The sequence below is a fragment of the Pseudopodoces humilis genome, chromosome 29 (genome assembly GCF_049639895.1).
Source record: "Pseudopodoces humilis isolate 2021_Gansu_Grassland_sample_001 chromosome 29, ASM4963989v1, whole genome shotgun sequence".
In the NCBI taxonomy this organism is placed as follows: Eukaryota; Metazoa; Chordata; class Aves; order Passeriformes; family Paridae; genus Pseudopodoces; species Pseudopodoces humilis.
The window spans coordinates 961,422-987,380 of record NC_142228.1 but is presented as its reverse complement, the minus strand read 5'-3'; the positions used below and the strand labels follow the sequence as shown (position 1 = coordinate 987,380).

Sequence of the window (25,959 nt, the reverse complement as noted above, 5' to 3'; positions counted from 1 at the left end):
AGGAATACCACAGGCTCCATTCTGCCAAAACGAAACTTTATTGCACAAAGGGGAAAAAAATAAAAATTAAAAAGAAAAAAGGGGGGAAAAAAAGCCCAGAAAAATCCCAAACCAGGAAAAAAAAAAAAAAGCCGGAATTCTTCTGTCCAACAAAACAGGCGGAGATCTCCGAGCGCCTCTTGTGCATTTATTGAGCTCCACTTCAGCCTAAAAATCCCTTCCTAAAACAGTTCTGCCTACAGCAGCGGCCGAGGATTGTCACTGGGAACTGGGACAGCCCCTCCCTCCGGGAAAACGGGATAAGGCAATTCCCACAATTCCCACAGTTCCCACAATTCCCAGCCCAGCAGGCTGGGAAAGCTCCCGGGGACAAAAGGTGACGGTGAGGAGGTGACACCTGGGGATCCCCTCAAGGGTTAAATCCCAACTGGTCCTGGGGGGTTTGGAGCAGGGGGAAACAATTCCCAGGTTGTGTGGGATAAACCATCCCAGGTTATTTGGGATAAACCACTCCATTGGGATAAACCATCCCAGGTTATCCATCCCAGGTTATTTGGGATAAACCATTCCCAGGTTGTTCAGGATAAACCATTCCCAAGTGGGATAAACCATCCCAGGTTATTTGTGATAAACCATTCCCAGGTTATTCAGGATAAACCATTCCATTGGGATAAACCATTCCATTGGGATAAACCATTCCCAGGTTATTTGTGATAAACCATTCCCAGGTTATTCAGGATAAACCATTCCATTGGGATAAACCATTCCCAGGTTATTCAGGATAAACCATTCCATTGGGATAAACCATTCCCAAGTGGATAAACCATCTCAGGTTATTTGGGATAAACCATTCCCAGGTTATTTGGGATAAACCATTCCCAGGTTATTTGGGATAAACCATTCCCAGGTTATTCAGGATAAACCATTCCATTGGGATAAACCATCCCAGGTTATTTGGGATAAACCATTCCCAAGTGGATAAACCATCCCAGGTTATTTGGGATAAACCATTCCCAGGTTATTCAGGATAAACCACTCCATTGGGATAAACCATCCCAGGCTGTTCAGGGTAAACCACTCCCAGATTATTTGGGATTAACCACTCCCAGGTTGTTCGGGATAACTCCCGAGCTGTTCCACCACAATTCCCCCATTTCCCACCTTTCTGCTGAGAGCAATCCCCAATCATTCCAGGGTTTTTCTGGCTCCTCCAGGCCCCTCAGGATGAGCATCCCGGGCTGGGAAGTTTTCCCAGCTCCAGCTGATCCGAACCGGGGCCAAACTGGTGGGGAGGGGAGTAGGGGAGGGCAAAATGTGCAACTTTGTGCTCGGCTTTCTGTCCATGAAAACATCGGGATGGGGAAAATCAGCTCCTGAAGCTCTTGGTCACCCAACCTCTGCTCCAACGGATCCTCCCCAGGCTCGGCTCCCTGGAAAACGTGGAATTTTCACCTGCACCCGCGGCTGGGCGGGGCAGCACGGCCACTGCCACATCTCTGAGGCAATGCCGGAATAAATCCTGCTCCGAGCACTCCCAGCGCTCCCAAAAACCTGGAATTTCCCAAAACTCCGGGATTTCCCAAAACTCCAGGATTTCCCAAAACCGTGGGATTTCCCAAGGTTTGGCAAAGGAATTTTCCCGAAATTCCCCCTGGAACTGTCCCTTTTCTGGGGTCTCCACGGAAGGACAGGGAGGGAGGGGACGGGAAAGGTGACACCAGAATTCCAGGTAAGGAAAAACCAGCTCCACCAGGAACAAAAACCCTCCCAAAACGCAAAATCCAAAGCGACGCTTCCGGCGATAAAACACCAACCCTGAGCGTTCCCCTCCTCTCCTCTCCGAGCGTTTTTCCTCATCCTCCCTTTCCCAAACCTCCCGGACGAATAAATCCGTGGATTCCCGCAGTTCCCGCTTTCCACGTGAAGTTTCCAAGGCGCCCCAAGGCTCGGGGGAAGCTTTGGGGAAGGAGCCGCAATTCCAGCGGGGAGAATTCCTTCTTATCTTTGGTCTGCTTAGGAGAAAACCCCCGGGAACGCCCCGGCTCTCCCGAATTCCACCTGGATGCGCCCCGGGCTTATCCGAGCGCTCCCACAGCTCCAGGGAAGAGCTCCCTCCCTGCCTAGGAGCAGAAAAGCTCTCGAGGATTTGCAGTCTAGAGCTCATTCTTTAATCGGAGAAACAAAAAAAAAAAAACAAACAAACAAAAAAAAAACCTGGAAAAAAAAAAACAAACAAAACAAACAAACAAAAAAAAAAAAAGCAAAAAACCCCAACCAGTGTAGGTGTTCTCCAAAAAAACCCCCAAAAAAACCCCCAAAAAGAACCTGATGCCACGTGCCAGGAAGTACCTTTTGTCCAACAGGAGCCTGTCCCGAGCTCGGCTTTGTCTCTTTTTGGGAATTCTCTGGGAAGCCTCCGGAGGGAGGGAGGGAGGGAGGGATCCGGCGGCTCTCCTGGCCCGGCTGTGCTGCAGTCCCGGGGCCGGGCCCAGCCTCGCTAGGCCTTGGGGCAGCCCTGAGTGTCCGGCTCGGGCTCCGAGGAGCTGCTCTCCGAGTCCATGTCGGCGCTGTCCTGCTGCAGCCGCTCCTGCAGCCGCGCCCGCAGCCCCTGCAGCCGCCCCAGCAGAGCCTGGTAGTCAAAGTGGCCGCGCTTCTCCCCGAAAGGATCCTGGGGAAAAACGGGAATGACCAACGGGGGTGAGGGTGGGATGGAGGGGGAGAGGTGGTGGGGTGGGAAGGGGGGAAATTCCAGGGGGAAAGGCCAGTCTGGAGGAGAGTGCTGGAATTTCTCCTGGGAAGGATCCTGAAATTCTCTCTGGGAAGGATCCTGAAATTCCCCCAGAGAGGATCCTGAAATTCCCCCTGGACAGGATCCTTGAAATCCCCAGCTGTGCCCCACATCCATCCCCATCCCCAGCTGTGCCCCACATCTGTCCCCAGCTGTGCCCCACATCCGTCCCCAGCTGTGCCCCACACCCATCCCCAGCTGTGCCCCACACCCATCCCCAGCTGTGCCCCACACCCATCCCCATCCCCAGCTGTGCCCCACATCTGTCCCCAGCTGTGCCCCACACCCATCCCCAGCTGTGCCCCACACCCATCCCCAGCTGTGCCCCACATCTGTCCCCAGCTGTGCCCCCCAGGTCCCGGCCGTGCCCCTGCCCCACCCTCACCTGCATGGTCTGGCCCTGCAGGTGCAGCCTCTCCTTGCACACGCCCTCGTAGAAATCCAGGTATTCCATGAAGGATTTCTCCATGACGCCGCTGGGGACGGGCAGGGCGGGCACGGGGTCACCCCCAGCGCCCCCCGTCCCCCTTCCCTCCCTCCTCCCAGGTTTTTCTGGGAATTGCTCCCCCCTCCCAGGAAATGAACTTTGATTTCCAGCCGCGGGCAGAGCTCGTTTCGCACATTCCCACATTCCCAGCTCCCGGGATCCGCCCCTAACCCCGGGAATTGCGGCTGGGAACGGTTCCTGGTGACCCCAGACCCTGGGATCTGCCCCAAGCCCCAGGAATTCGGGAATGCCGGCTGGGCAATGCCCCCCAGCCCCGGGATTTCGGGAATGCCGGTTGGGAAGTGGCTCCTGGTGCCCCCCCAGCCCCGGGATTTCGGGAATGCCGGTTGGGAAGTGGCTCCTGGTGCCCCCCAGCCCCGGGATTTCGGGAATGCCGGTTGGGAAGCGGCTCCTGGTGCCCCCCAGCCCCAGGATTTCGGGAATGCCGTACCGCAGGGGCTCGGGGCAGGGACACTTCCCCTCGAGCATGTCGCACACGGCCACGCGGATCGTCTCGTGCCGGATGCACTCGTTGTAGTTCTTGCTGTCCCCGGGGTGCCGCTCCTGGAAAACGGCTCGGGATGGTGGGAGCAGGGCCCGGCTGCGCCCCACCGGCCCCTGATGGTCCCTGAGCACCCCAATCCTGGTTATCCCTGAGCACCCCAATCCCCGTTATCCCTGAGCACCCCAATCCCCGTTATCCCTGAGCACCCCAATCCCCGTTATCCCTGAGCACCCCAATCCCCGTTATCCCTGAGCACCCCAATCCCCGTTATCCTGTCCCTCACAACCCCAATCCCAGCTCTCTCTGAACCCCCCAATCCCAGACTCAGATCCCGGTTCCAGACTCAGATCCCGGTTCTAGACTTGGATCCAAATTAATCCCAGGCTCAGATCCCAATCCCAGGCTCAGATCCCAGTTCCAGACTCAGATCCAAATTAATCCCAGGCTGAGATCCCAATCCCAGGCTCAGATCCCAATTAATCCCAGGCTGAGATCCCAATCCCAGGCTCAGATCCCGGCTCCCAGCTCTCACCTGCTCGAAGCCGGGCTCGTTGTGGTACGGGTTCTCGGTCATCAGGGACTGGATGGAGATCAGCACCGAGGAGATGCTCTGGGCCGGGCTCCAGGCCGGGCCTGTCCACGTGCTGGGGCAGCAGAGACAGCCGTTAATTAACGAATTCATTAATTAAAGCAGCGAACCCCTTGTGGCAGAGCCCAGAAACCTGGGGGAGCAGAGCTGGGCCTGAACTTCCCCTGGCACAGCCTAAAGCGTGTCCTGTCCTTCTGTCCTCCTGTCCTGTCCTGTCCTTCTGTCCTGTCCTCCTGTCCTGTCCTGTCTGTGCTCACCTGGGAGCAGAGCCTGACCCCACCTGGCCCCAGCCTAACCCCAAGACTGGTTCATCCCAGGCAGCCCCTAAGCTCAGCTTACCCGAGGATGCTGAGGCAGCCCCTAGGCCTGGCTTACCCGAGGATGCTGAGGCAGCCCCTAGGCCCGGCTTACCCGAGGATGCTGAGGCAGCCCCTAGGCTCAGCTTACCCGAGGATGCTGAGGCAGCCCCTAGGCCTGGCTTACCCGAGGATGCTGAGGCAGCCCCTAGGCCTGGCTTACCCGAGGATGCTGAGGCAGCCCCTAGGCCCGGCTTACCCGAGGATGCTGAGGCAGCCCCTAGGCCTGGCTTACCCGAGGATGCTGAGGCAGCCCCTAGGCCCGGCTTACCCGAGGATGCTGAGGCAGCCCCTAGGCCTGGCTTACCCGAGGATGCTGAGGCAGACCTTGCCGTTGCGGTAGAAGTTGGGGTTGAACCTGACGGTGTTGTTGCCCGTGGTCATCAGCTTGACGCGGGGCGGGTGGATGGGATAATCCGGGGGGCAGCGGAACAGGAACAGGAAGAAGCCGCCCTCGTAGGGGGTGTCAAAGGGGCCCGTGATCAGCGCATGGATCTGCGGGAACAGCGCCTGGATGTTCCCAAAAACTCCAGCGTTCCCAAACCTTCCAGCGTTCCCAAAAACTCCAGCGTTCCCAAAAACTCCAGTGTTCCCAAAAACTCCAGCATTCCCAAACCTTCCAGCGTTCCCAAACCTTCCAGTGTTCCCAAAAACTCCAGCATTCCCAAACCTCCCAGTGTTCCCAAAAACTCCAGTGTTCCCAAAAACTCCAGCGTTCCCAAAAACTCCAGCGTTCCCAAAAACTCCAGTGTTCCCAAACCTTCCAGTGTTCCCAAAAACTCCAGTGTTCCCAAAAACTCCAGTGTTCCCAAAAACTCCAGTGTTCCCAAAAACTCCAGCATTCCCAAAAACTCCAGCATTCCCAAACCTCCCAGTGTTCCCAAACCTCCCAGTGTTCCCAAACCTCCCAGTGTTCCCAAAGCCTCTGGCGTTCCCAAGAACTCCAGCGTTCCCAAGAACTCCAGCGTTCCCAAGAACTCCAGCGTTCCCAAGAACTCCAGCATTCCCAAGAACTCCAGCATTCCCAAGAACTCCGGCGTTCCCAAAGCCTCCACGGCTCCACTGAATCCCATCCCAACATCCCCAGGAAAGCTGGAGCCTCGCTGGTCCCTCACCAGGACATTCCGGGAATATTCCAGCTGGGAAATGCCCCCGGGAGCCCCGGCCAGCCCCACCTTTGGGGAGGAGGAGGAGGAGGAGGAGGCCGAAGGAATCGCAGCCGTTCCTCACCTTGGTCATGTCGTGGGGATCAGGCACAACGAACATTCCCGGGGGCGGCTCCTTGTAAATGGACATGATATCCCTGGAAAAGGCGACGGGAATTAGCCGGGATCGGCCCGGAACGGCTCCAGGGACAGATCCCTGCAGGGCTGAGGATTGGAACTGGGATTTGGGAGGTGCTGTCCCCGGTTTTTGGGGGAGCTCCAGGAGCAGCCGAGGCATTCCAGAGCCTCAGGAATCCTCGGGAATCCTGGCTGGAATCCTTGGGAATCCCCCCTGGAATTCCCACCCTTGGGGTTTCACCACCTCCAGCAGCACCAATTCAAATAAAAATAAAAATAAAGATAAAAATAAAAATAAATAAAAAATAATAATAATAAAAAATAAAAAAATTTAAAAAAATTAAAATTAAAAATAAATAAAAATAAAAATTAAAAATAAAAATAAAAATAAATAAATAATAATAAAAATTAAAAATAAAAATTAAAAATAAAAATAAAAAATACAAATAAAAATAAATAAAAATAATAATAAAAATAAAAATAAAAATAAAAATAAAATAAAAATAGAAATAAAAATAAAAATTAAAAAAAAAAATAAAAAATAAAAATAAAAATAAAAAGTAAAAATAGAAATAAAAATAAAAATAAAAATAAAATAAATAAAAATAAAAATAAAATAAATAAAAATAGAAATAGAAATAAAAATAAAAATAAAAATAAAAATAAAAATAAAAATAAAAATAAATTCCTGCTGGGAACTGCCCTCGGGATCTGTCCCCAGGTTCTCTCGGGTGAGGCTCAGGGTGTTCCCAGCGCTCTTTTCCCCAGGCCGGGATGGATTTGGGGTTAACGGATCAGGGCAGGGATTCCAGAGCTCCCCGGGAGCTCCTTCCCTTCCCAAACCTCATCCCAACAGCTCCAGGAGTGGGAGCAGCGGAACCAAATCCCAGGAAATCCCAGCAGCTCCGTGCAGCCCACGGATGAACGGGACAATCCCATCCTTCCCATCCCCTTCCCGAGCTCCTGGGGGTTCCCAGCAGGAATTTCCCCTTCCCCGCCTGCCCTGGGGAGCTCCGGGTTGGAACATTCCCAAAAAACCCGGGATGAGCCCGGCAGGCAGCAATTCCTGCTCCCGGGATGGAGCCGGTGAATTAACGGCAGCGTTTGGATCCTCATCCCGCCGGGATCCACGGGAATGGGGCCTTGGGGGGAATCCTGGAGTTTGAGCATGGCAGGGCTGGGAAAGCCTGCCCCGATCCCGGATTTCTGCCCCGATCCCGGATTTCTGACCCGATCCCGGATTTCTGACCCAATCCCGGATTTCTGCCCCGATCCCGGATTTCTGACCCGATCCCGGATTTCTGACCCAATCCCGGATTTCTGCCACATCCCGGATTTCTGACCCAATCCCGGATTTCTGACCCAATCCCGGATTTCTGCCCCGATCCCGGATTTCTGACCCGATCCCGGATTTCTGACCCAATCCCGGATTTCTGCCACATCCCGGATTTCTGACCCGATCCCGGATTTCTGCCACATCCCGGATTTCTGACCCGATCCCGGATTTCTGACCCAATCCCGGATTTCTGCCACATCCCGGATTTCTGACCCAATCCCGGATTTCTGACCCGATCCCGGATTTCTGCCACATCCCGGATTTCTGACCCGATCCCGGATTTCTGACCCGATCCCGGATTTCTGCCACATCCCAGATTTCCAGCACATCCCGGATTTCCAGATCATCCCGGGAGCTGCCAGCGATGCCCAGGGCGGGACTGGCACCAGGGAATTCTGCTGGGAGAGCCCGGGGTGGCACAGGGGGATCCCCCTGAGCCCAACACCCGGGCAGGGGGATCCACCGGAATTCCAGAGGGATCCACCGGAATTCCAGAGGGATCCACCGGAATGCCAGGGGGATCCACCGGAATGCCAGAGGGATCCACCGGAATTCCAGAGGGATCCACCGGAATGCCAGAGGGATCCACCGGAATTCCAGGGGGATCCACCGGAATTCCAGGGGGATCCCGGCCGGGTTGGGCAGGGCTGGCAGCAGCCCGGGATAGAGCAAAGCCGGGACCCGGCGCCTCCAGGGCACGGGGGGAACCGGGGGCTGTGCCCGGGAGAGCCCCGGGACACCGGGAGGGGTCAGGACCCGTCCCCGTGTTTGTCCCGGGACACCGGGAGGGGTCAGGACCCGTCCCCGTGTTTGTCCCGGGACCCCGGGAGGGGTCAGGCCCCGTCCCCGTGTTTGTCCCGGGATACCGGCAGGGCCCGGTGCCGTTCCCAGGCCTGTCCCGGTGCCCAGCGCGGCTGCCGGGAGCCGGCTGTGCCGCAGGGCCCGTTACCGGCCGCGGGCCCGGGCCCTACGCTGCCCCTGCCGGTACCGGTACCGCTGCCCCTGCCGGTTCCAATGTCCCTGCCGGTACCGCTGTCCCTGCCGGTTCCGCTGCCCCTGTCCCTGCCGGTACCGGTACCGCTGTCCCTGCCGGTTCCGCTGTCCCTGCCGGTTCCGCTGTCCCTGCCGGTTCCGCTGCCCCTGCCGGTACCGCTGCCCCTGTCCCTGCCGGTACCGCTGTCCCTGCCGGTACCGCTGCCCCTGTCGCTGTCGGTACCGCTGTCCCTGCCCGTACCGGTACCGCTGTCCCTGCCGGTTCCGCTGCCCCTGTCGCTGCCGGTACCGCTGTCCCTGCCCGTACCGGTACCGGTGTCGCTGCCGGTCCCGCTCACCGTTTGATCCGCAGCAGGCAGGCCGGGCTGGGCCGCTCGCTGTCCCAGTCGCCGCTGACCGTGGGGTCCCAGAAGGCGGAGTGCGTGAGGAGCGCGGCCCCCGCCGCCGCCGCCGCCATCGGGGCGCCGCCGCTGCCGGGAGGCGCGCCGCTGCCGGGAGCCGCGGCCGCGCCGAAGCCCGCCGCCGCCCGGAGCTGGGGGGGGATGAACACGCGGGGGGCCCCCGCGGCGCGGGGGGAGGCGCTGCCGCCGCCCGCCGCCAGCACCGCGGCCGGGGCCGGGGCCGGGGCCGCGTCCTCGGCCGCCGGGCTCTCCGCCATTGCGGCCTCGGCCCGCGCCGCTTCCGGGACTCCGCACCACCGAGGCGCGCGGCCAGAGCGGCCCCGCGCCGCCCACGCCGCCCGCCCCCGGCACCACAGAGCGGCGGCAGGAGCGGCCCCGCCGCAGGGGAGCAGCGGAGGGCGAGCCCGCGATGGCGCCCCCTGGCGGGCGGGAGGTCCGGCGGGAGAAACGGGCTTTGGGGATTTTTTGGGAAAGGGGGAATTTGAAGAACGGCGGGATCACGGAAGGAAAAGGGTGGGAAAGAGCTCTGGGATCGGCGCTGGGCAGGGAACGGGGCTGCCGGAGATCCCGGACGCTGAGGGATGCGCAGCGGGCAGGGCTCGGGCGGGATGAGCCCGCTGGATCCTTTCCCGCTCGGGACATTTCAGGATTTTTCCGGGATCATCAGCCCCCAGCACCGCCCGGCAGCGCTCACCGGGATCCCCGGAACCCCTCCCGGGACTGGGCAGCTCTGCCAGGACTGGAGCCCTTCCAGCAGAGAGATCCCTTCCCGAAATTCCAACCCAAACCTTTCCTGGCACAACTCGAGGTGCCGGACGGGCTCAGGGTGCTGGGGACACAGGGAAGGGCTCGATCCCGCTTTGGATCCCCTCTGGATCCCCTTTGGATCCTCTTTGGATCCCAGCAGCGGGATCAGGCAGCAGCCAGCGGCTCCCAGCACCCCCAGGATGGAAAAGAGAGGTGGGAAAGGGGAAAAGGAACATTCCAGGAGCATCCCAGCCCCCAATTCCAGCTCCAAGGACGCTTTCTCTTCCCAGGGATCCGAGGAATTCCGAGTCCCGTTTCCCCAGGGAGGATAACTGTAACTCCTCACGCAGTAACAGCGTCCTTCTCCCTGGAACATTCCCAAAGGGCTGTCCCGGCTTTAAACGGACACATTCCTGCCCAGAATCCAGGGAATTTTCCCTCTCCAGCTGAGCCAGCATCTCCCGAATTCCTTCTGTCTTCACAGCCACGTTTCTCCAAATCCTGCGGCTTTTGGAGCCGAGTTCTCCCCTCCCTCTTCCCCTCACAGGAATTCCATCCATCCCTATTCCCATTCCTAGGAATGTCCCGAGCAGAGCCACCCATCCCTGTGTCCCATTCCCGTGTCCCAATCCCATTCCCATGTCCCATTCCCTGTGTCCCAATCCCATTCCCTGTGTCCCATTCCCATGTCCCATCCCCGTGTTCCATTCCCATTCCCTATGTCCCAATCCCATTCCTGTGTCTCATTCCCATCCCCATGTCCCATTCCCATTCCGTGTCCCATTCCTTGTGTCCCATTCCCATCCCTGTGTCCCATTCCCTGTGTCCCATTCCCATGTCCCAATCCCATTCCCATGTCCCAATGCCATTCCCTGTGTCCCATTCCCATCCCTGTGTCCCATTCCCTGTGTCCCATTCCCATGTCCCAATCCCATTCCCATGTCCCAATCCCATTCCCATGTCCCAATGCCATTCCCTGTGTCCCATTCCCATCCCTGTGTCCCATTCCCATCCCTGTGTCCCATTCCCTGTGTCCCATTCCCATGTCCCAATCCCATTCCCATGTCCCATTCCCATGTCCCAATCCCATTCCCATTCCCTGTGTCCCATTCCCATGTCCCAATCCCATTCCCATGTCCCAATGCCATTCCCTGTGTCCCATTCCCATCCCTGTGTCCCATTCCCATCCCTGTGTCCCATTCCCATGTCCCATTCCCATCCCTGTGTCCCATTCCCATGTCCCATTCCCATCCCCGTGTCCCATCTCTATATTCCAATCTCATTCCCGTGTCCCATTCCCATTCCCGTGTCCCATTCCCATCCCACAGCTGGGATCTCCCAGCCATCCCAGAAGCTGAAAAACAAAAAAAAACCAAGAAAACCCCAAACCGGCGATTCCCGGGCAGAATTCCTTCCCTTCCTCCGGGAATTCCATCCCCACCCTCTGCTCTCCAGACCTGGGGTGGGATTTCAGCCGACCCCCCATTCCCATTCCCAAACCCCGGATGAACCCAGCTGCAATCCGCCCCAGGAGGTGAAGAAGGAAGGCAGGAGCGGTGATTCCGTAGGGAATTCTGTTTTTATGTCGGGAGGAGCCCCCGGAGCTGTCACATGGCGAAGAGGATGAGGAATGCCACCATCAGACAGAAGAGCCCCATGGCCTCGGACAGCGCGAAGCCCAGGATGGCGTAGGAGAAGAGCTGCTGCTTCAGGGAGGGGTTCCTGCCACGGGAAACAGCGGGGTAAATCCTGGGAATCCTGAGCCAAACCGGGGGGAAATCCCGGGAATCCTGAGCCAAACCAGCCTGGGAATCCTGACCCAAATTGGGGTAAATCCTGGGAATCCTGAGCCAAACCGGGGGGAAATCCTGGGAATCCTGAGCCAAACCGGGGGGAAATCCTGGGAATCCTGAGCCAAACCGGGGGGAAAGCCTGGGAATCCTGAGCCAAACCAGCCTGGGAATCCTGAGCCAAACTGGGGGGAAATCCTGGGAATCCTGAGCCAAACCCGGGGTAAATCCTGGGAATCCTGAGCCAAACTGGGGGAAATCCTGGGAATCCTGAGCCAAACCGGGGGCAAATCCTGGGAATCCTGAGCCAAACTGGGGGAAATCCTGGGAATCCTGAGCCAAACTGGGGGAAATCCTGGGAATCCTGAGCCAAACTGGGGGGAAATCCTGGGAATCCTGAGCCAAACCGGGGGGAAATCCTGGGAATCCTGAGCCAAACCGGGGGGAAAGCCTGGGAATCCTGAGCCAAACCAGCCTGGGAATCCTGAGCCAAACTGGGGGGAAATCCTGGGAATCCTGAGCCAAACCGGGGGCAAATCCTGGGAATCCTGAGCCAAACTGGGGGAAATCCTGGGAATCCTGAGCCAAACCAGCCTGGGAATCCTGAGCCAAACCGGGGGGAAATCCTGGGAATCCTGAGCCAAACCAGCCTGGGAATCCTGAGCCAAACTGGGGGGAAATCCTGGGAATCCTGAGCCAAACCAGCCTGGGAATCCTGAGCCAAACTGGGGGGAAATCCTGGGAATCCTGAGCCAAACCGGGGGGAAATCCTGGGAATCCTGAGCCAAACCGGGGGGAAATCCTGGGAATCCTGAGCCAAACCAGCCTGGGAATCCTGACCCAAATTGGGGTAAATCCTGGGAATCCTGAGCCAAACCGGGGGGAAATCCTGGGAATCCTGAGTCAAACCAGCCTGGGAATCCTGAGCCAAACCAGCCTGGGAATCCTGAGCCAAATTGGGGGAAATCCTGGGAATCCTGAGCCAAACCCGGGGTAAATCCTGGGAATCCTGAGCCAAACTGGGGGAAATCCTGGGAATCCTGAGCCAAACTGGGGGGAAATCCTGGGAATCCTGAGCCAAACTGGGGGAAATCCTGGGAATCCTGAGCCAAACTGGGGGGAAATCCTGGGAATCCTGAGCCAAACCGGGGGGAAATCCTGGGAATCCTGAGCCAAACCGGGGGGAAATCCTGGGAATCCTGAGCCAAACCGGGGGGAAATCCTGGGAATCCTGAGCCAAACCAGCCTGAGAATCCTGAGCCAAACCAGCCTGGGAATCCTGAGCCAAACTGGGGGGAAATCCTGGGAATCCTGAGCCAAACCCGGGGTAAATCCTGGGAATCCTGAGCCAAACTGGGGGAAATCCTGGGAATCCTGAGCCAAACTGGGGGGAAATCCTGGGAATCCTGAGCCAAACTGGGGGGAAATCCTGGGAATCCTGAGCCAAACTGGGGGAAATCCTGGGAATCCTGAGCCAAACTGGGGGGAAATCCTGGGAATCCTGAGCCAAACCGGGGGGAAATCCTGGGAATCCTGAGCCAAACCGGGGGGAAAGCCTGGGAATCCTGAGCCAAACCAGCCTGGGAATCCTGAGCCAAACCAGCCTGGGAATCCTGAGCCAAACCGGGGGGAAATCCTGGGAATCCTGAGCCAAACCGGGGGGAAATCCTGGGAATCCTGAGCCAAACCGGGGGGAAATCCCGGGAATCCTGAGCCAAACCAGCCTGGGAATCCTGAGCCAAACCGGGGGGAAATCCTGGAAATCCTGAGCCAAACCCGGGGTAAATCCTGGGCCAAACCAGGGGTAAATCCTGGGAATCCTGCCCCAAACCAGCCCCAAGGCAGGGAATAAATCCAGGGAATCACAGCAGGGAATGAAACCAGGGAATGCCCCAAACCGGGGAATCCCCCAAACAAGGGGATAAATCCAGGGAATCACAGCAGGGAATGAAACCAGGGAATGTCCCAAACCGGGGAATCCCCCAAACAAGGAGATAAATCCAGGGAATAACTGCAGGGAATGCCCCAAGCCAGCCGGATCCAGGAGCAGCTGGAATGGGATGGGATGGGATATCCAGGGTTTTTCCCTGTTTTTAGGGATGCTAAACCCTGGATTTAGCTGGCACCCGGTGCTTCCAAGCTGCAATTCCTTCCAGAGGCAGCAGAGCTCCAGAGGAAAATTGGGAATGAATTAGAGGGGTGGGTTCAAACAATCCAGGAACTTTAACAGAATGATGGATTCATGGAATAAAATCGTGGATTGCTTAATAGAACAGAGCATTATTAATAGAGAATAATAGTTTTAATAGAATGGATAAACCCAATAAAATAATTATTTTAATAGATTAACGGATTATTTTAATAGATTAATGGATAAGTTTAATAGAATGGATTCTATTAAGATAAAAACATTGTTTTATTAGAATAATTGTTTTAAGAAAGTGAATTAATTTTAATAGAAGAGTGGAATCCTTTTAGGAGAAGAGTGGATTATTTAATTAGAAAGGATTATTTTTAAGAGAACAATGGATTATTCTAATAGAATGTGTTTAACAGATTTTTGGAGAGAAGAGTGGATCATTTTAGGGGAATGGGGGCTCATTTTAAAGGAACATTTTTAGGGGAACAGTGGCTCGTTTTTAAGGGAATGAGGGACCATTTTTAAGGGAAGAGGGGGCCATTTAAAGGATCATTTTGAAGGAAACAGTGGATCATTTTTAAAGGAATGGTGGATCATTTTTAGGGGACTGCTGGACCACCAGAGCCCTTGGACATTCCCAGTGCTGCTGCCCTTGAAGCCCAGCCCCAGGGAGGGTCCCCAGAGCCCCCCAGAGCCCAGGGAGGGTCCCCAGAGCCCCCCAGAGCCCAGGGAGGGTCCCCAGAGCCCCCCAGAGCCCAGGGAGGGTCCCCATAACCCCCCAGAGCCCAGGGAGGGTCCCCAGAGCCCCCCAGAGCCCAGGGAGGGTCCCCAGAGCCCCCCAAAGCCCCCCGGAGCCCAGGGAGGGTCCCCAGAGCCCCCCAGAGCCCCCCGGAGCCCAGGGAGGGTCCCCAGAGCCCCCCGGAGCCCCCCAGCAGCAGCAGCAGTGACCCTGACCTGGCGTAGCCGATGATGAGGCTGCCGAACACGGTGCCGATGCCGGCCCCCGAGCCCGCCACGCCCACGGTGGCGGCGCCGGCCCCGATGAACTTGGCGGCCGTGTCGATGTCCCGGGCCAGGGCACCGGTGCGGAACTGCCGGAACGGCTGCGCCGGGAGCGGCACCGGCACCTGTGGGGACACACCGGGACACTCAGGGACACACAGGGACTGTGGGGACACACTGGGACACGTGGGGACACACAGGGACTGTGGGGACACACCGGGACACTCGGGGACACCTCAGGGGACACACAGGGACACATGGGGACAAACAGGGACTGCAGGGACACCTCAGGGACACACAGGGACACCTGTGGGGCTGCAGGGACACCTCAGGGGACACCTGAGGGCTGGCACCCAGCATGGGGAGTGGTGGGGTGGGGCTTGGTCCTGATCAGTAGAGTCAGGATGGAGAATCAGGATCAGGATCAGGATGGAGGATCAGGATGAGAATGAAGGATGAGGATAAGGATGGAGAATGAGGATGAAGGATCAGGATGAGGATGGAGGATCAGGATCAGGATCAGGATGGAGGATCAGGATGAGAATGAAGGATGAGGATGGAGGATCAGGATGAAGGATCAGGATCATGATGGAGGATGAGGATGGAGGATGAAGATCAAGACCAGGATGAGTCACAAGCCCACCCCCAGGCTCACCTGTGTGCTCTGAGCCTCAGGCCTGCTGAACGCAGCCACGGACACGGGCCTGGCCAGAGCCCTGGAGCAGCAGCGGAACTGCAGGAACACGGACAGCTCAGGACTGATAGGGAATGCCCCCAAATTCCACATCCCACCCTGCCCAAACAGCCCTGGAGCTGCAGGAACACGGACAGCTCAGGGGTGATGGGGAACGCCCCCAAATTCCACATCCCACCCTGCCCAAACAGCCCTGGAGCTGTGACCACTCCCAGAGCCCTCTGCATGGAGAAGTTTTCCCTAAAATCCGACCCAAACCCTTGCAGGGAGCAGAGATCAGCGTTCCCACAGCTGGATTTATGTGCACCAACCCTCAGGAAAGCCCAGCTGGTTGATGGAGCGTTAAAATCCCCCCCCCAAAACATCCCAGCTGGGAGCCAGGACTGGAAAAGAAAGGGTGACCAGTGGAGGGTGTTTCTATTTCAGCCACTTGGATCAGGTCCACGAGCAACTCCACACACCCCAGGCTGAGCACAGCGAGGTGCCAGCCCCAGAAATTCCATCCCTCCCACGTTTCCACACATTTTCCTCCTGGAAAGAAAGGGATTCCCGAGCAACTCGGTGGAAATGCGGGAGCTGCTGCTGGGAGCAGCGCCGGGGCCTGCAGCTCAGTGCCAGCCACTCACATGGTGTCACCAGAGGTCACCTTGTTCCCTTCCTCTGTAAATCCCGGGAAAGCACGGCCCGGAGCCCACCCCAGCTGGGGGTGTGCAGGAGGGGACAGCGGGAGAAACGCCACATTCCCGGTGGGAATGAGCCCAGCCCTGCCAGGGAGGGACACCTACCAGCGCTGGGGAGCTGAGGAGCGCCACGGGAGCCTGCATTTTGCTGGATCTGCGAGAAAGAACGGGGGGGATAAACCAAAGCAAGGTTTATTAACCAGATTTACCGGCGGTGAATTCCCGGTGCTGCTGTCCCCAGGCGACCCCTGCGCTCACACACAGCTCGTGGTTCAGTGTCCCCAGGGCTTTGTCCCATTGACCCCACCGTGTCCACAAGGCTTTGTCCCCAGCATGTCCCCAAGGTTCTGTCCCAGCGAGACCCCAAGGCTTTAACCCCACTGTGTCCCCAGCGTGTCCCCAGTGTGTCCCTGCTGTCCCCGAGGCTTTGTCCCAGGGTGTCCCCAAGGTTTTGTCCCCACCGTGTCCCCAAGGCTTTAACCCCACCATGTCCCTGCCGTGTCCCCAAGGCTTTGTCTCCACCGTTTCCCCGACTGTCCCCAGTGTGTCCCCAAGGTTTTCACCCCACCGTGTCCCCGCTGTCCCCTCGGCCTTGTCCCACCGTTCCCGTTAATCCCCGCTCGGTGCCTTCCCCGGGCGGCTCCTCCCGCCCCTCCTCCCTCCCACACCGGCGCCCTCACGACCCGCCGAGGGCAGCGCAGGCCCCACCGCCCGCCGGGCAGCGAAGGGCACGACCCCAGCGAGCAGCGGCCGGGCCCGCGGCTCTCGCCGGGAGCCCCGGAGGAGGCGGCGGGGGCGGCGGGCGCGGGTTCGGCCCGGGCCGGCTCCCACCTGCGCAGGGTCCGCTCGGGCCGGCGGCGGCAGCGGCTCTGTGGGGAGCGTCACCTTGGCCGTGTCCCCCCCGGCGTCCTCCGCGCCCATTGGCTGCCGCCGCGCGCACGCGCCCGAACCCGCCCTCCCCATTGGCCGAGCCTCGGGAAAGCCCCGCCTTCCCGCATCCGGGGACGGCGGGAAGAAGGCGGGCGGAAAGGCGGGCGGTGATTGGTGAGTTGCGCACGCTGGGCGCTCGCTGATTGGGTGAGGCAGCTGTCAATCCGGCGGTGGGCGGGAAAGGGCGGGCTCCTTGGCGGTCCTGAGGGAGGGTTTGGGATGGAGGAAAATGCGGCGGGAGCGGGGAAAGGTCTGAGGGAGCGGGGAAGGGTCTGAGGGAGCGGGGAAAGGTCTGAGGGAGCGGGGAAAGGTCTGAGGGAGCGGGGAAAGGTCTGAGGGAGCGGGGAAGGGTCTGAGGGAGCGGGGAAGGGTCTGAGGGAGCGGGGAAGGGTCTGAGGGAGCGGGGAAAGGTCTGAGGGAGCGGGGAAGGGTCTGAGGGAGCGGGGAAGGGTCTGAGGGAGCGGGGAAGGATTTGTGGGAGCAGGGAAGGATTTGTGTGGATCAGGGAAGGATTTGTGGGAGCAGGGAAGGATTTGTGTGGAGCAGGAAAGGGCTGTGGAACCAAGGAAGGTTTTGTGGGACCAGGGAAAGATTTTTGTGACCAAGGAGAAATTTTCGGGACCAGGGAAGTTTTTTTGGGAGCAGGGAAGGATTTGTGGGACCAGAGAAGGATTTTCGGGACCAGAGAAGGATTTTTGGGATGAGAGAAGGTTTTTTGGGAGCAGGGAAGGTTCTGTGGGACCAGGAAAGGATCTGTGGGACCAGAGAAGTTCTTTTGGGACCAGGGAAGGTTTTTCTGGGACCAGGGAAGGTTTTGGGAATGTCCAGATTGGACACCCTGGGATGGTGGGAGGTTTCCCTGAATGGGCTTTAGGGTCCTTCCCAAGCCCTTCCGAGATTCCCAGGAAATTTCTTCGGGAATTCCGCAATGTTTCTATCCTCTCCCCACACCGGCTTCACCCAAATCTTGCTTCAGCTTGGAATTAAAATCTTTTATTTCACCAGGAAGACGCCCCACGGGCAAAAATCCTCCTGCTCCTCCCGTGTCCGTGGGATGAGGAGGGAATTCCATGGAAAGTCCTGGAGCTACGTGGTCCTGGCACGGGGACAAAAAGCACAAAAATTCCTATAAATTCCTGTGGAATCACCCTTGAAAAATGTCTTTTTATCCCTGTGGAAGATGAGACTAGAGTGATTCCCCCCCTGATCCGTGGAACCTGTGGATCCGAGGGCATCCAGAGGCATTTCCAGCAGGAAAATGCTGGAAATTTGGGAGGGAAGGGATTTAAAGAAGGGTTTTCCAGCGGGACGGGGAGCTCAGCAGTGCCCGGTTTTCCTTGGATTCTGCTCCTCGCCTCCTGTATCCCACCCGAATTCCGGATTTTCCCTATCCCAATTATCTTATTCCAAATTTTAATTTATTCAGGGAATTATTAATCCCTTTATTTTGGTTTTTTTCCCCATTACCGAGTTTTTCCGGCTGCGCTTTCCAGAGATTTTGGGGTTTTTTGTCTCTGTTTTATCCCAGGAATTGCAGATTTTCCATTAAAAAGAAGGAAAAAGGGCAGGAATGGCTGGAAATTTGCTTTTTCCTTTGGTTTTTTTTTGTTTTTTTTTTTTTTGGTGGGAATTGCCTGAAATAATTTTGGAAAATCGGTCAAATCCCAGAATCCTGGGTGAGGTTTGGTTTGGAAAAAATCCCGAATCCCGTCCAGTTCTACTCCCTGGCCTTGGGAACTTCCAGGGATGGGGCAGCCGGGATTTCTCTGGGAATGTGATCCCAAAAAAAAAAAAAAAAACCCCAAAATTTTTTGGGGATAAAGGGATTTTTGGGAATGTCGGAACTCACGTGGCCCTGCAGAGCTCTCCCGACATCAGCCACGTCAGGAATTCCTGCTCCAAGAATTCCCTCAAGCCCTCGGAACCTTCCAGAGCCGGAAAACTGCAAAAAAAACCAAAAAACCAAAAAAACAAATTCCATAAAAACGGAATTAAAGGAAAAAAAATTCCTGGTTTCAACATCTTCCTCCCAGTCCTAAAACCACAGGGAATGTTGGGATTTAAATCTCCCGCTGGGATAAAGACCCTGAAATTTGAGATTTCTTCTGGAAACGAGGGGATTCCTGGGATTTTGGGAGTCCTGGGGCAGGATTTTCCAAAGGTTTGCTCCCAAAATCAAGGGAAGCACAAATCGGATCCTTTCCCCCAGCCCAAAGCCTCGTTTCGGGAGGTGTTTTCATGGAAAAGCTGGGAAAACACCAAATATCCCCAAATTCCATTAAAAAAACAAAACCAAAAGTACTGAAATTCTGTAAAACACACCCAAAAAAATCCCCAGAAATCCATTAAAAACCCCAACAAATCCCCCCAAAATTCCATAAAAAACCTCCAAAATTCCCGAAATTCCGCACAAAACCCGACAAATCCGCTCCTCCCGATTTTCCCTTCCCACTTCACCTCTGGTTTTCCTCGTTTTTCCAGAGCCACGCCAGGAATTCTGTGGCTCCCGGAGCTCCCAAATCCAATTTCTGCGGCGTTTTTTGGGGCTCGGCCTCTCTCCTGAGCGGCTCCGCGACATCCCTGGAAAAGGAAAAGCTGGAGAATCCCGCGGATCCAGCAGAGGGTGCCAGAATCCCGCTTTTCCATGGATCCATCCATGAATCATCCATGAATTATCCATGGATCCATCCATGGATCCATCCATGAATTATCCATGGATCCATCCATGAATTATCCATGAATTATCCATGGATCCATCCATGAATCTATCCATGAATCCATCCATGAATTATCCATGGATCCATCCATGAATTATCCATGAATTATCCATGGATCCATCCATGAATCCATCCATGAATTATCCATGAATTATCCATGGATCCATCCATGAATTATCCATGAATTATCCATGAATTATCCATGGATCCATCCATGAATCTATCCATGAATCCATCCATGAATCCATCCATGAATTATTCATTAATTATCCATGAATCCATCCATGAATTATCCATTAATTATCCATTAATTATCCATGGATCCATCCATGAATCCACCCATGAATTATCCATTAATTATCCATTAATTATCCATGGATCCATCCATGAATCCATCCATGAATTATCCATGGATCCATCCATGAATTATCCATGAATTATCCATGGATCCATCCATGAATCCATCCATGAATTATCCATGGATCCATCCATGAATCCATCCATGAATTATCCATGGATCCATCCATGAATCCATCCATGAATTATCCATTAATTATCCATGGATCCATCCATGAATTATCCATTAATTATCCATGAATTATCCATGGATCCATCCATGAATCCATCCATGAATTATCCATGAATTATCCATGGATCCATCCATGAATTATCCATTAATTATCCATGAATTATCCATGGATCCATCGATTAATCCATCCCGGCTCGGCGTGCGGAGCTCCCGTGGCTTTGGGAAAGGACGGGAGAGGCCGGGCTGGGAATGGGGATTTGGGATTTGGGAATGCCAATGGCTCTGGAAGGAATTTGGGAATGATCCCTGGCTCTGTGGCAGAGGTTTGGGAATGTTTTTGGGCAGGGATTTGGGAATGTTTTTGGGCAGGGATTTGGGAATGTTTTTGGGCAGGGATTTGGGAATGTTTTTGGGCAGGGATTTGGGAATGTTTTTGGGCAGGGATTTGGGAATGGTTTTGGGCAGGGATTTGGGAATGCTCACTGGCTTTTCCTCTCGCGCCGGGCCAGCAGCCACTCCACGAAGTTCTTGCCCAGCACGTGGTCCATGGTGCGGCTGTAGTCGCTGGCCAGCGTGGCCTCCGAGTACCGGCGCTGCAGCCCGGGAGCGCCGCCTCTGGAGCGGGAAAAGCGGGATGGGATCAGGGACGGGCACAGCGGGATCCGCTCAGTCCTGATCCCATCGGGATCTGCTCAGTCCTGATCCCATTGGGATCTGCTCAGTCCTGATCCTATTGGGATCTGCTCAGTCCTGATCCCATCAGGATCTGCTCAGTCCTGATCCCATCGGGATCTGCTCGTTCCTGATCCTATTGGGATCTGCTCATTCCTGATCCCATCGGGATCTGCTCGTTCCTGATCCCATCGGGATCTGCTCGTTCCTGATCCTATCGGGATCTGCTCAGTCCTGATCCCATCAGGATCTGCTCGTTCCTGATCCCATCGGGATCTGCTCAGTCCTGATCCCATCGGGATCTGCTCGGTCCTGATCCCATCGGGATCTGCTCGGTCCTGATCCCATCGGGATCTGCTCATCCTGATCCCATCGGGATCCGCTCATTCCTGATCCCATCGGGATCTGCTCAGTCCTGATCCCATCGGGATCCGCTCATTCCTGATCCCATCGGGATCTGCTCAGTCCTGATCCCATCGGGATCTGCTCATCCTGATCCTATCGGGATCTGCTCGTTCCTGATCCCATCAGGATCTGCTCGTTCCTGATCCCATCGGGATCTGCTCAGTCCTGATCCCATCGGGATCTGCTCAGTCCTGATCCTATTGGGATCTGCTCAGTCCTGATCCTATTGGGATCTGCTCATTCCTGATCCCATCGGGATCTGCTCGTTCCTGATCCCATCGGGATCTGCTCAGTCCTGATCCCATCAGGATCTGCTCATTCCTGATCCCATCAGGATCTGCTCATTCCTGATCCTATTCGGATCTGCTCATCCTGATCCCATCAGGATCTGCTCATTCCTGAGCCCAGTGGGATGGGATCATTCCTGACCCTGGGGATCCATGGGATCAGCCCCCAGACCATGGAATCCTCCCCAAACCCATGAGATCCCTCCCAAATCCCTGGAATTCTCCTGAATCCCTGGGATCCCCCAAACCCATGGAATCCCTCCCGAATCCCCGGGATCCCCCCGTGCCCCGGGATCCCCCCGTATCCCTGGAATCCCCCCGAATCCCCAGGATCCCCCCGGGATCCCCCCGTGCCCCTCGCTCCCGGCTCCGCTCTCACCCGGTGCCGCTCTGCTCCATCCTCACCGCTCCCAGCCCGGCCAGCAGCAGCAGCGGCAGCGCCCGCAGCGCCATCGTCCCTCTGGAGCCTCCCTGGGGACCGCCGGGATCACCGGGATCGGCACCGGGATAACCGGGATCACTGCCGGGACAACCGGGATAACCGGGATCAGCACCGGGATAACCGGGATAACCGGGATCACTGCCGGGATAACCGGGATCAGCACCGGGATAACCGGGATCACTGCCGGGATAACCGGGATCAGCACCGGGATAACCGGGATCGGCACCGGGATAACCGGGATCACTGCTGGGATAACCGGGATCGGCACCGGGATAACCGGGATAACCGGGATCACTGCCGGGATAACCGGGATCGGCACCGGGATAACCGGGATCACCTCCGGGATAACCGGGATCGGCACCGGGATAACCGGGATCACCTCCGGGATAACCGGGATCACCTCCGGGATCACCGATCACCGGGCCCTGCAGCACGCCGCCCAGCCGGGAGCGTTATCCCGCTTTATCCGCATCCGAGCGATCCCAAAAAAGCGGAAATCCCGATTTCCCTGCGCCGGGATCTCCCCCGAAATCCCGAGTCCTCCGCGGGAAGATCTCCCTCCCAAACCCCGCAGGGAGAGGCAGAATTCCCGCTTTTCCCGGAATTCCTCACCTCGCTCCGAGCAGCTCCCGGCGCTTCTGGAGCCGCGGGGCCGCCCGGGGCTGGTTTTATTCCCATTCCAGAGGGTAACCAGGAAATCCAACCGGGAATTGGGGCAATTCCGAGCGGGAAATCACCTCGGGAAATATTGACATTAATGGCAATTAACCATTTCCTCATCAGGGGGTTAATGGGGCTGCTCCACTGCTAATTCCATGGAAAATCCTCCCGGGATTCCCGGTTTTGCCATGGAAAATCCCCAGCCTGCTCCTGCTTCGGTGAAATCCTTGGATTCTGTCGCTGTTGGTTTGACCCAGGGATGTGCCAGCCCCAAATCCAGCGGTTCTTTCCCAAAAATGGCATCTCCGAGAGGAAATTTGGGATGGAGAGGGGCAGGTCCGGGTTGGGATTCCCAAATCCCGCTCTGGAATTCCCAAATCCCTGTCTGGGATTCCCAAATCCCGGGTTGGGATTCCCAAATCCTGGGTTGGGATTCCCAAATCTCCCTCTGGGATTCCCAAATCCCGCTCTGGGATTCCCAAATCCCTGTCTGGGGTTCCCAAATCCCGCTCTGGGATTCCCAAATCCCGCTCTGGGATTCCCAAATCCCTGTCTGGGGTTCCCAAATCCCGCTCTGGGATTCCCAAATCCATTTTGGGATTCCCAAATCCCGGTCTGGGATTCCCAAATCCTGGGTTGGGATTCCCAAATCCCTCTCTGGAGTTCCCAAATCCATTTTTGGATTCCCAAATCCCTCTCTGGGATTCCCAAATCCCGCTCTGGGATTCCCAAATCCATTTTTGGATTCCCAAATCCCTCTCTGGGATTCCCAAATCCCGGTCTGGGATTCCCAAATCCTCTTTTTCAATTCCCAGCTCTCATTCCGGGCTCTCCAGCTCCCATCCCAGCGCTCCCGGTCCTGGGAGCAGAGCAGCATTCCCGATTTTCGCTCCAGCTCCCATCCCAGCATTCCCACGGGAATTGGCGCCCGGGGCTCATCCCCAGAATCCCGGGAATGTGGGAAAGTGGGAATGCTGCCTGGCCGGGCGGGAAAGGAGCTCCGGGAGTTGGGACAGGGATTTGGGAATGATCCCAACATCCCAAAATCCGGCGGGACGAGCCCGCGTCTCCTCATCCCACCGAGCCTCTTCCCGATTTTTCCCTGGGAAGGGTTTTCCTCCCGCGGGGACAGAGCTGCTGCTGCGGGGCAGATCCCAATCCCTGTTCCCAGAATCCCGGGAAAACTCTCCCCGCTCCATGGATCCCCATTCCCAGAAATCTGGAATCCCGGGAAAACTCTCTCTGCTCCATGGATCGCCAGCAGCCCAGGATGTTCCCGCTCCATGAATCCCGGGGATGTCCCCGCTCCATGAATCCCAGGGATGTTCCAGCTCCATGAATCCCAGGGATGTTCCAGCTCCATGAATCCCAGGGATGTTCCAGCTCCATGAATCCCGGGGATATTCCAGCTCCATGAATCCCAGGGATATTCCAGCTCCATGAATCCCGGGGATATTCCAGCTCCATGAATCCCAGGGATATTCCAGCTCCATGAATCCCGGGGATATTCCAGCTCCATGAATCCCAGGGATATTCCAGCTCCATGAATCCCAGGGATGTTCCAGCTCCATGAATCCCGGGGATATTCCAGCTCCATGAATCCCGGGGATATCTCCACTCCATGAATCCCGGGGATATTCCAGCTCCATGAATCCCAGGGATATTCCAGCTCCATGAATCCCAGGGATGTTCCAGCTCCATGAATCCCGGGGATATTCCAGCTCCATGAATCCCGGGAATGCTCCCGCTCCATGGATCCCAGCAGCCGCCATCCCGAGGAGCGATTACCGGCCTCATTAAGGCCATTAGGGACTAATTACCTCCCCCCGGGAGCCGCTCCGTTCCCCCGCGGCTGGAACAGAAAATTCCATAAAGGGCGGGCGGTTCCCGATGGAAAAGCGGGAATATCGATCCCGGTATCTTTACGATGTGTGCGCGGGGCCCTCCCCCGGCTCCAGGGGCAATAATTCCATTCGCTTCCCGCTCATTAGGGCCGGAGTTAATTGGCTGAGAGGAATTCCCAGCTGGATCCGCTCCCGGTGATCCCGGCGGCAGCATTCCCGGATTTCCCGGAGTGCCGGGAATAAAGCTCGGGAAGGTGGGATTCAGCACAGAACGTGGGTGGTTCCGGGAATTCCAGGAATTCCCAGGGAAGCAGGAATTGTCCCAGATCCCAAAGCTCGCAATTCCCCATTCCCGGCTCCTTCCCAGCGATCATTCCCGAGCTCCAGCTCTGGAATTGTCATCCCAGAAAATCCAAGCGGAGAGCGGGGGCTGGAGGAGCTGCAGCTCCGGGAATTTGGGAATGCCTCGGGAAGATCCGGGATGTGCTCAGCCCGGAGAACATCCCGAGGGAAACCTGAATTCCAAAGGGTTTGGGTGTCCCTGGAATCCTGGAAAACAGGATTGGGAATGGCCTTCGGGATTCCTTCCTTCCTTCCTTCCTTCCTTCCTTCCTCCCTTCCTCCCTCCCTCCCTCCCTCCCTCCCTCCCTCCCTCCCTCCCTCCCTCCCTCCCTCCCTCCCTCCCTCCCTCCCTTCCTTCCTTCCCTTCTTCCTTCCTTCCTTCCTTCCTTCCGCCCCTTCCTTCCCTCCCCCACCTCCTTCCTTCCCCCCCTTCCTTCCTTCCTTCCTTCCTTCCTTCCTTCCTTCCTTCCTTCCTTCCTTCCTTCCTTCCTTCCTTCCTTCCTTCCTTCCTTCCTTCCTTCCTTCCTCCCTTCCTTCCTTCCTTCCTTCCCTCCCTCCCCCCCCCCCCCCTCCCCCCCCTCCCTCCCTCCCTCCCTTCCTCCCTCCCTCCCTCCCTCCCTCCCTCCCTCCCTCCCTCCCTCCCTCCCTCCCTCCCTCCCATCCCGGATTTTGGGGGTTCCCATCACAGCTTTTGGAATTCTCATTCCACCTTCTGGGGTTCTCATCCCAAATTTTTTGGAGTTCCAGGCTCAGTTTTTTTGGGTTCTCATCCCTGTTTTCTTGGGTTCCAGCCTCAAACTCTTTGGGCTCTAGACCCTGGTTCCAGACCAAGTTCTAGATCGGGTTCTAGACTCGGTTCTAGAGCGGGTTCTAGACTCGGTTCTAGACTCGGTTCTAGATCGGGTTCTAGACTCAGTTCTAGATCGGGTTCTAGACTCGGTTCTAGATCGGGTTCTAGATCGGGTTCTAGACTCGGCTCTAGACTCGGTTCTAGATCGGGTTCTAGATCGGGTTCTAGACTCGGCTCTAGACTCGGCTCTAGACTCGGGTTCTTCAGGTTCCAGACTCAGAGTTTTGGGTTTCCATCTTCCACCTTTCCCATCCCCCTGAAATTCCCGAGGGATCCGGGGGCTCTCCCTGAGCCCTTTCGCTGCTCCAGAATTCCCAGAAAATTCCAGGAGAAATCTCCAAACCCCCGCGGATTCCCAAGGATCCCTTTCCAACCTTCATTCGGTTTTAAGGGAGAACTCCTCCTTCCCAGGAATTCCGCTCCTGGAATTTATTCTGAGTTTTTTCCCCCTTTATGAACTCTGAATTTTCCTCAAAAATGCAATTTTTTT

General features: G+C 56.4%; 3 protein-coding genes across 5 annotated transcripts; all 3 read right to left on the bottom strand.

Moving 5' to 3' along the window:
- Positions 1-20: 20 nt before the first annotated feature.
- UBE2Z (ubiquitin conjugating enzyme E2 Z) lies at positions 21-8,995 on the bottom strand. Of its 3 annotated transcripts, none has more exons than XR_015774698.1 (8): positions 8,676-8,995; positions 5,956-6,028; positions 5,033-5,220; positions 4,313-4,424; positions 3,727-3,839; positions 3,174-3,264; positions 2,350-2,668; positions 21-2,120 (listed from the first exon to the last, which is right to left on the bottom strand). XR_015774698.1 is itself a non-coding variant. In XM_088068193.1 (7 exons), the coding sequence occupies exons 1-7, from the start codon at positions 8,993-8,995 to the stop codon at positions 2,498-2,500; spliced, it is 1,068 nt and encodes a 355-aa protein (XP_087924319.1). In that variant the 3' UTR covers positions 21-2,497. The 3 variants fall into 3 exon arrangements, 1 of the variants encoding a protein (XP_087924319.1); XR_015774699.1 differs by having other exon boundaries at positions 21-1,430; XM_088068193.1 differs by having other exon boundaries at positions 21-2,668.
- A 2,050-nt stretch (positions 8,996-11,045) lies between these two features.
- ATP5MC1 (ATP synthase membrane subunit c locus 1) lies at positions 11,046-16,732 on the bottom strand. Its single transcript, XM_005532473.3, has 5 exons — positions 16,623-16,732; positions 15,897-15,945; positions 15,073-15,150; positions 14,370-14,542; positions 11,046-11,207 (listed from the first exon to the last, which is right to left on the bottom strand). The coding sequence occupies exons 2-5, from the start codon at positions 15,933-15,935 to the stop codon at positions 11,093-11,095; spliced, it is 405 nt and encodes a 134-aa protein (XP_005532530.1). The 5' UTR covers positions 15,936-15,945; positions 16,623-16,732; the 3' UTR covers positions 11,046-11,092.
- A 1,834-nt stretch (positions 16,733-18,566) lies between these two features.
- On the bottom strand, positions 18,567-21,784 carry GIP (gastric inhibitory polypeptide). The gene is made up of 4 exons (XM_088067895.1): positions 21,711-21,784; positions 20,451-20,582; positions 19,179-19,301; positions 18,567-18,663 (listed from the first exon to the last, which is right to left on the bottom strand). The coding sequence occupies exons 1-4, from the start codon at positions 21,782-21,784 to the stop codon at positions 18,567-18,569; spliced, it is 426 nt and encodes a 141-aa protein (XP_087924021.1).
- Positions 21,785-25,959: the final 4,175 nt, after the last annotated feature.